Raw genomic sequence first — 9883 nt, 5'->3', positions numbered from 1 at the left:
ATGGCCGTACAGCCCGGTTTGTGACACAGGTCAGTCTAGTCTTGGCTGTAATGCTGACAACAATGACTTTTTGCTTATTATCATCATGCTACACTTTTTATGTGGACTAAGCCTACGTCCCTCTACATAAGTAAATAGCTTGTGGATATATCTGTTGGCAGGAAATGGAAATAAGTTAAACAAATTGAGCATTGGACTGTAAACTATTTGTTTTAAAAAATTTTACAAGTTGCTCATATCAAGTTATTAATGAACCTCATCAACATTGCAAGAATATTGCATCATCTTCTCTAATAATCATGAATAAATCAATATTTATTTTTACTTTTCTGTAGATGATGATTCTGTATGTGAACAGCAGATGATGACAGGCCAGAATAATGTATTTTTAAAATGTTATTTTGTTTTATGATGATCACATTAACAGAAATAAATAGCAGGTTACCTTTGAGGAAGAAACTATTTACTTTGTCCAGGTGCCAACTTGGATGTTCCAAGTTATATTTGAAATGCTTCAAGAATCAATTTCAAGACAAATATTTTACAATGTGTTTGTAATAACTTTAATATTTACTCAAGTCTGAGGCCACATGTAAAACAATATTTTTCTAACAAGGTTGTTTAGTGGATTTTATGCAAATTAAAGGGTATATTAGGACTGTGTCCCTTTGTCCAAGACATCCTACTACCTGCTATCTGCTACTGCAACCACATCAGCTCATCACAGCAAGGTAAGGGTTGAATTCTTTCACAGCTTCAGAAACGGAGACTGAAATTATCTAGTTCTTAGTTATAGTTAGTAGTATACAACCAAATATAGCAGCTTAATTGTTTGTGTCCACGCAGTGGATAAATCTCTTTTTAGGGTGCAGTTCTTTACAGTTCTGCTTTTCTGTAAATTTGTAGAGGAGCGTAATTATAAATTCTCTTTGTACAGATAAGACTTAACTTTTCTAATGTTTACAGAGATGGCATCAGCTCTTCATTTCATCGTCCTCCTCTGTGGACTGTGGATCGGAGCAAACGTAAGTAGTGTTTGTAATGCTTTACTTGTTATTTCTTTCTTTTTTTAAAATTATGACAATATTTATATCCTTTGAAATCATTAATATTTTGTCTTCAGCACTATGACATTTTCACTTCCTGCCTGTTTTTTCTGTTGTCAGTGCAGCAGGAGATAGTAAAACATTCAGATTATGAGGATGCATTATTGATAACAATTTGTTTTAATTTTTTTTAAAAGTAGTACCTTTTAGATGATATTAATCATCTAACTTCTACTTAAGAAATGGAATACTTGGGGCGGTCAGTAGTGTAGTGGGTTAAGCGGCCGCCCCATGTGTGGAGGCTATAGTCCTTGCTGCAGCTGGCCCTGGTTCGAATCCTGCATCGGACGGCTAATTTACTGCGTGTCACTCTCTGCCTCCTGCTTCCTATCTATCTTCAGCTGTACTATAATTAAAGGCATAAAAGGCCAAAAAAATAATCTTAAAAAAGAAATGCAATACTTGAGTTTTTTTTAACTGATAGATAAAATATCCAAAATGTTTCAGGAACAGTTTAATATTTACTCAAAGCTAGGGCAACATGGAAAGTAATATTATACAAACAAGGCTGTATTTGTGGTGAGTTGGAGTGAATTCAAACAAACATATTTAATACGTAACCTGATCCTGTCATTAGTCTCACAAAGCTCTGAGGTTACAGTACAACATACAGTATTCATTTCTAATACTGTTTATATCCAAAGGTGATATGTGCTGATTTGTGCTCATTCACATCTCTGCATACCTCAGCAGAAGGTAGACCTCCTACAGTAGCTGCTAGATAAAGTTGCATGAGTTGTACAGTGTTGATTTCTAATGCTGTGTTTTTACATCCACAGGTGACAAGTGCTCATCGATCAGGTTTGTGCTTCTTACATTTACGGAGGGGACTCAAACAACATTAGCTGGCACTGTGTGACCTCAGTCAACTTGGAATACTTATTTTGCTCTCTCCCTTTGTTATGGGAATTTTTCAAGAGTGACCCTTCAATAAGAAAGACTGGATTCGAAGCATCAAAGTTTAAGTTGACTTTAGAATCTAGGACTTATTAATACACTTGTCATGTTCAGTTTATTTATTTTTTATTGTTCCACTATGTTGGCAATTATTTTGTAGGTTGTACATGCCCTTGTGGTTGGACTAAACTTGGCAGTCGCTGCTTCAAGTTCTTCAGCACTCCGAAGCAGTGGGCTGATGCAGAGGTACCTTATGAAACAACACCAACTATAACTCTCACCCTGTATTTATGCCCCAAAATAACTTACTATTATAAGAGTCATGTAGTCAAAGAAACCCCATTTGTAAATGTTTATTTGTGTGTATAAATGTCTCAAGCTTAATGTTTGGGCTGCATCTGAAATTTTGTTTTTAAAGAGACATTTCAAATACACAGGATTCCTTTGGTACAAAGAGAACAGTAATGTCCATGTGATGGTGTTAAGAAACAAAACATTTGTTAAGCAACTTTGTCTTCACCCTCAGCGTTTCTGCACTGGTCTTGATGGCAATCTGGCTTCTGTCCTTACTAAAGAAGAGGGCAAGTTGATCAGCAAGATGGTGAAAACAACAGCTTGGGTTGGAGGCTATGATGAAACGAAGGTGAGTGTTTTATCAGTAAACCTGATGTGTTGCAGTCTGTTGCTGCATGCCATTGAATGTGTTTTGTTGTTGATGTTAAATAGTTGCATTAAAAAAAGATATTCACCTGTCACAGCAGGTTGGCAGGTGTGATGTGGTTGACCAAATCACATAACTCCACCTAACTCATGAGTGTGAAATATATGCAAACCAAATCATTTCATTAAGCTGACCTGACTACAGCAGAAGAAATAAGTACACTGACTCGCATCAGCACATACAGATACAAACATTAAGAGACGTTGCTAATTAGTTTTTAAATATAATTTTCATTGTGTTCTTTTTTTTTTTACCACCACAAACAAAATACATCAAAACGTGGTGACCAGTTAGCAGGTTGGTATCTCTGCAGGGCTAGAAAATATAACCTTATAACCTCTGAACTTCTTTCAGAATGGTGTGTGGCTCTGGAATGATGGTAGAAAGTTTGACTTCAAAATGTGGGCGAAGGGAGAGCCTAACAACCTTGGTGGAGAAGGATGCATGGAGTTTAGAAAAACAGGTAAAGTATCTGTTGTCCACTTGATTGTGATTTTTTTTCTGTATCGATAAGCAAAACTATACACATGGGTCATTGTATATAAAATGTTCAATAAAATTATTAATAACCTCAATAACACAGGACAAGCAAACAACCCGTAGCAACAATCAAAATCATGAAGTGCTGTTTCCAAGGTCAGGTGTGCTTTAAAGTGCTTTAATTGTTTTTGTCTACAGGAGATGCCAACGATTTAAAATGTAGTAACCTCAAAGATTTTGTCTGTGCCAAGACAGCCTAACAATTACACACATCTACTATGAGGGTGTCACATCCTCACTGATGAAGTCACTTCCACCAGAATGTTAAGCCTCGATGACATCACTGCTGGAAGATATATTGACGAATCAGATTTCATTTTACTTAAGTCAGAGCATCTAAAAAAGTAATAAAAAAATAAATAAAACGTGTAAAAGAAAATATAAAGACATGAAATAATAAAGAATGATCGCAAGCAGCTTCATTTGTTTTCTCATTTATTTATTTATCTCTGCTTTTATATATTTTTCACAGTACATTTCACAGTGCTTTTGCTTTTAAGCTTCCAAGTTGTCAATCAACTGGCTTTGGGAGGGCCTTCCTGTTCCAGCTGAGTTATTAGGCGTGGTCAGAGGTGTGTCACATTTTATTGGCCACACTACTTTAATGGCTACAACACATAAAACCAGCTCCTTCAAAATAACTTTCCTATATTACCACCAGATGGCGCTACATGCTCATTGAAAATGGGCTCCACAGCGGCCATATTCAAATATGATTTTCATCTCTGGTAATAAAAAAAACAATCTTTTATTAATCTGTACTTGATTCCATCCAGACCACTCAGGTTTATGGCATGTGTTTTGTCCCCGTGCCCCCCCCCCCATATAACCCCCCCCAAGACATGGAGAAATATAAACTTTGGCTCCACAGAGAGTGTCCCTTTTTTAAACAACCTACTGATTCAAAGGAGATTTCGCTATCAAATCGACCAATGTTTTGTAAAGATTTATGGGCTCCATAATATTAATTTGGTAGTCCTGTATTGGATTTGTTTATTCCTTATGGCTATAACCAATTTGAATGTTTCAGTTCATGGTTTTTTTACGGCAATAAGTATCATCCTCTTTTTGTTAAGAATAATGTATGATCTATCAATTTCCCCCCCACCCCATATATTGGGTCTAACAAACTTTGTCACAGAGAACAACGTCTATGTGGGCCTTTCTGAATCATATTTTCATCGAAAAGCACCAATTGTGGGCTGATATTTATGTTACTTAGTTTCATTACTGTCCCTTTGGGTTTTTGACGTATCACACCCACTTCAACTGAATTACATTCAACATTCTGTGCTTCAATCCTCATGGCCGTGTGTTTTTGTTTTTACACACTATCGCATACATACCAACGGCTGCTTTTCATTCACAACTGAAATAGACTATGATTTGTCATAGCAACAGGCTAACGCCAACTGCGTATGATGACAACATGGAAGGAACTGCCTTTTTTTGAACCATCATTGTGAAGGAACGTAGCTGAGTCACATAACACTCGGCACCCCAAAAAACCCTTATTAATAGGCAACACAACCAAAAAAAAAAACACCCGGTTACGCTTTCCTCCTGTTCCAGCCGGTCCGCACCAGCATGCCTATTATCTGTGGTCTTCCTCAACCGCCGATACTACATACCACAGTTCTTCCGTGTTCCTCTGATTTTCCTCCTCTTCACTCCTCTTTTTCAGTCAACTCTGCCCCTCTCCCACTACCAGAGAGTCTGGACTCAAACACCAAACCAAAAACACCAGAGTATAGGCTTTTAGACCCAGGATACCACTTCCTGGCGATCTCGATCTTCATTATAGACTCTGCATGCTCTCAACCACATCCTCTCCCATCTGTAAGCTGCGCCGAGCACTTCACCTATTCACGGCCCACCCGCATTTTTAAGCTAAAAGAGAAAGGCAGGGCTAAGAACAGTGGCAGTGTAACAAAGACATAAAACATTCACATCACAGGAGACACACACGAAAGCATGAATTCATCATCACAAACTGGCACCGCTACGGCACCAGAAAGATGTCAGCTGCTTTTTTGAGATAGAAGACGTCAATTTTCCCGGGCTACGCTCTAGGGGTCTTCAGATGAGTGTGACATAGGGGAGGGCCCCTGGGAAAGGGTCATACAGCTCAGAGCCCCCAGTGGGGCCACACAGATGCAACAATGAAGATCAAAAGTGAGAGTAGCCCACCGTAGAGACCTCACAGTGGGGCACGAAGAGAACTGATCCTGTAGAGGGTGAGGGGTGAAGAGAGATGACAGGGAGATGAGAAAAAAGGGAGGACGTGGTAGGGAGCTTGAAAAGAGAAAGGGAGGAGACGGGTGTGGGAGGAAGTTATACGTAAGCAGAAGTGGCAGCCTTGCACTTGGAAGTCAGCATCTTCATTATTCTGGTCTATAATGTTCATAACTCCTCTGTAGGCAAATTGTGTTTGACACACAGTGACAAAGTCAAATCATTTGCTATTTCTATTTCAGGTCTAATTCGGCTTTTTACGTGTTTAGTGTTTGTCAGTTCTTAGTTGGAGTTGACAAGTGCAGATTAGATAATTGTGTTTCCACTAACAGATGTGATGCGGCTTCAGTGAGAATATATATAACTACCACGAGTTCAAAATTAACTCTGAAAGAGTGCAGACTAAAGTTGTCACACTACCTTATCCCAAATCCCCCAGACATGAGTATGCTTGTGGCTAACAAAGCTATAGACCAACCAGTGGCACACTAACTCACACACAGAACATAGTTAGATTTGACAGTGAAAGAATTGAAAGCAGGTAACAGTGGACATGCATCCCTCAGGGAAAGGCCAAGAGGGATATATATATTCACACAATGACAATACAACATGCTGATGTTAGCAGATACAGTGTAATGTTGTGGTAAATAAGCTGAGGTGGATGGAAACATGATTAGTTCATTGGTATTTGGTCATGGATCAAAATTTTGGACAAATGATCATCTGACCTGATGATGGTTCAAAAAAAGAGCAAAAAACAGCCTAATCGAACAGAGGAGAACTCAAAGAGGGCACACTTTGGCTTAAACTAATACAGTCTGTTGTAAAGTAAGAATAAATATGTGTTTTGGATTTGTCAGACCAGAAGAAAGTGTTATTAACCACCCATGCAAATCTGAATGATCATAATATCGACAGTTTATGAAATTAGGTGTCAAAATCATGTAAAAATGAGCAGTATTCTCAGCTCCAGGACTGTGGGAGCAGTCAAAACTCAACTTTGAAGCGACTGAAACGTGTCAGATGAGTTTGAAATAATATGAGCGAGTATAATTCATCTCTATCCTCTGCTAGGGTGCAGGGGTACGCTCAGGGTTGCCTCAACGTGTCATCGAGCCACCGTTTAGGACCCCCCACAAACTCTACTGAAAAAAACTGTTAAAACTGTTTTAACCTCTAACTACCACAAAAATCAGTCTTTCACATGTTTTCAGAAAATATTTTCCAGCGTATTTAATGGATAGACTTTAAATCCTTAACAGACCAGAGAACCCATCCTCGTAAATCAAAGTGTGGTTGCTTCCATTTGGTTTAGGAAAATAATCCGACCGTAGCTTTAGTCACATTATTTTGTCAAAAAACAATATGATGATGATAATAATTCTTTTTTTTTTCATTTATTATTTGTAAAAGCTAACATGATTTTAAATTCACTCACATTTCGTGACTCACGGGGCGAACAGATGGCCAAGCTCTGTTGTTTGAATGTATGCAGAAGATTAAAGCTGTCGTGATGACTGTCAGAGGGCACAGAGTGCCTGAAAGCTTAAAGTGCCTCCTTCAGAGAGAAACCCCTGGCCTATGCATATAATTCAGAGGGAAAAAAAAAAAAAAAAGCAGTAACTCATAACTAGAATCATCCAGATGCCTGCATGCAAACACACAGCAGTGCACAAAAAAAAGAAGCCGAGAGAAGGAGAGTGATAACGGCGTAACGTCTACGTCACTGATGAAAGAGTAATCGGACCCTTGGGGTGGAGGGGAAAATAAAGGAGGGAATGGTGGGGTAATATTACTCCCCGCTGCTGTGGGCCTTGTCCCCTGTCATGCTCTGCTTGGCAGTGATGTCACTCACGGCAGAGAGCTCGCTCTTTCTGTTCCGATATACATAAACACAGAGTATTAAAGAACTGCACACACACACACACAGTACTGCTAATTATTAAACACACCGCACATATATTTATAACACACACACATGCACATGATTCCTCCTCATCGATATCTATCCGATCAATAATTCATAGCAGCGGTCAATGCAAAGCCTGCCAACCACTGCCTTTCACTGCCTCCTTATATGTTTTTCTTCTCTATTTAGGAATGTGTGTAAAGTCCGCCCTTTCAACATTAGTCTAACTTGAGCATGTATGAAAGAGTAGAGGGCAGCGGCGTGGATATAAGATTCAGGTTTCTTCCTATTCCTCCACAACAAGGTTAAACGGCACACTTGTGTACTTCAAAAGCTCTCTCTAAATAGCAAAGGAGACAGAAGAGAGGGTGAGGATCTGACTGCTTTGCACCCATATATAACCTCTGCTCTCCAACCAGCACATGAGTCACACAAACGGTGCCCTGCTTCAACCCTAGTTCTGCCCCCCTCGCAACTTTAGTCATTTGCTATAAATAGACACACACACACACACACACACACAAACCAACAGCCTATTTTGTCTGTCTACTTTTTACTTTTCAGCTAAGGGATTTAAGCTGCGATGAGGCATCACCTGCAGGCAGAGTTTGTGTTTGTTTACGGTGCGCACAGTGCGCTCTAAGAATGCTTTGCTGTATTGGCTCAGAAAATGCTTACCCCCCCCATTACGTGAAATAATGCGCACCTCCACGGGAGGCCAAAGGCACTCTCACCAGGACCGAGGGAGGCTTTTAAATCACGTACAATCATGGACACATACTACACAGACAGCACGCAGACAGAGACACATACGTGTGTTTACTGTATAGTGTGAGTAAGCGAATACACACTCTCATAGCAGCCATGTTAATACTCTGTATCTGTTTTTAACTGCCTCTCTGCTTATTATCTCCGAATATTTAATATTCTTTTCTTCTTTATTTTTTAAATCATGTCTTTGGATCCTGGACTTTTTGCTCAGTGTGAACTGTATGTAACTGTGGTTGATGAACATGTTATGTCCATGGCAAACAACAGGGGGCTGCCTGTGAAGGTGAAGGAACAAGAGAAACAGCCTACCATGGTGGGGTTTACTGTATCTATTGTGTGTGTGTGTGTGGTGTGTGTGTGTGTTCACTTACGCAACAAGGGTGCATTTTCCCACTTTAGGCCTTTACTTATCCCTTAGATTAGGAAGACCACATCATCAGGTTGGTTTTTACTGGAAAGAATTTCTTTGGCAAGAGCGAGTGATTGATTTTACATTCCTGGCAGCAGCGTAGGCGTTGTTTAGAAAGATACTGAGAATGGATCCCGTATTACAACAAGAGCAGTAGGACACAGTAACTTGCACTCAAACGTAGAATCCAGGCAGACGTCACGGCCTGACAATAAGTTTTGAGTCTGATAGAAACCCCAGAGACTGCTAATGATCAAACATTTGAGTGCCTGTACTGTCCCTCCACAGCCTGCTGCATTTCAGCTGCACTACTTGCAGGGGGCTAGTCCTATTGTATGTAGCACAGGCATCTCTTCCACGCTCACACATTTTTACCCATGTCATCTGTGAGCTTTATCTCTTTCCTTTCTCCTCTCTCTTTGTCTCTCCCCCAACTCTACCTTATTATTTATAGACTTCCTAGTTTTGATACCTTCCTTACTTTCCTTCATCCAGCCTCCATCACACTCCCAAGAATGACTCTAATGTCATTCTAAATCAATCTAATTGAACATCTCCCAAACAAATTAACACACTGCTCCACCGCTATGTTGACACGTCACAGGCATCCTTGAAAGTATTGCAACTTTCATTCACATCTATAAACTGCGCTGTTATTTATTGATACTTTTGTAAATAATTCCCATTACACTATAGCAGCTGACCCTCGACCCATATGATACACTTCTCACTGACATTAACTCATCATGATCCACATGACATAAACATTTGTTATTCAGAATCTGCGACTGACATGAAATTACTTTTTGCCCACATCATTATCAGTTTGATACACAGGAAGTTGGGTTATTGTTTTGCAGCATCCCAGCTGTAATGCAGCACAAGCCCGGCGTGTTACAGTCTCCGGAATCCCCTGTTGAGAACAACACACTCTGTGACGTCAAAAAGCTCTTTGTATGTTGTGTGTGTGTGTGTTGTGTTGCAGGCCTCGCTGGTAGCCCCCACATGGCTTAACGGAGGGGAGGTGGATGAAGTGGAGATGGAGACAAAGAAAGAGACGGAGGTGGGAGGTGGGCTTTACACGTGATGTAATTTCAGGAAAATTGTTCTGTGGGTGATGCTGCACCCTACAGAAACACTGCACAGTGAAGCCTCCTACTGGCCGAGGAAAAAGCACCCATGAACTCACACACAGAGAGGATGGATGATGTGGATTCAGAGTTATTGTATTAATTCTCTGGTTGTTCTAGAAACAAAAGCAGAGTTTCAAAAGAGCTGAAGAGTGAATGAAC

The 9883-nt window shown here is 39.9% G+C and overlaps 1 protein-coding gene across 1 annotated transcript in view; it reads left to right on the top strand.

Moving 5' to 3' along the window:
- LOC109140982 (galactose-specific lectin nattectin-like) overlaps positions 1–3675 on the top strand; it is a 15578-nt gene extending 11903 nt beyond the window's left edge. Inside the window, exons 2-8 of the mRNA XM_019269746.2 lie at positions 657–731; positions 967–1025; positions 1886–1907; positions 2164–2249; positions 2530–2646; positions 3079–3187; positions 3403–3675. Of these exons, the coding sequence (XP_019125291.2) occupies positions 657–731; positions 967–1025; positions 1886–1907; positions 2164–2249; positions 2530–2646; positions 3079–3187; positions 3403–3464 (530 nt within the window). The 3' untranslated portion in view covers positions 3465–3675. The remainder of the gene's footprint in view (positions 1–656; positions 732–966; positions 1026–1885; positions 1908–2163; positions 2250–2529; positions 2647–3078; positions 3188–3402) is intronic.
- The last annotated feature ends 6208 nt before the right edge of the window (positions 3676–9883 follow it).

This window comes from Larimichthys crocea, chromosome XII (assembly GCF_000972845.2).
Source record: "Larimichthys crocea isolate SSNF chromosome XII, L_crocea_2.0, whole genome shotgun sequence".
Classification (NCBI taxonomy): Eukaryota; Metazoa; Chordata; class Actinopteri; family Sciaenidae; genus Larimichthys; species Larimichthys crocea.
The sequence above is the reverse complement of the archived record's forward strand: the minus strand, read 5'-3'. Positions and strand labels throughout refer to the sequence as shown.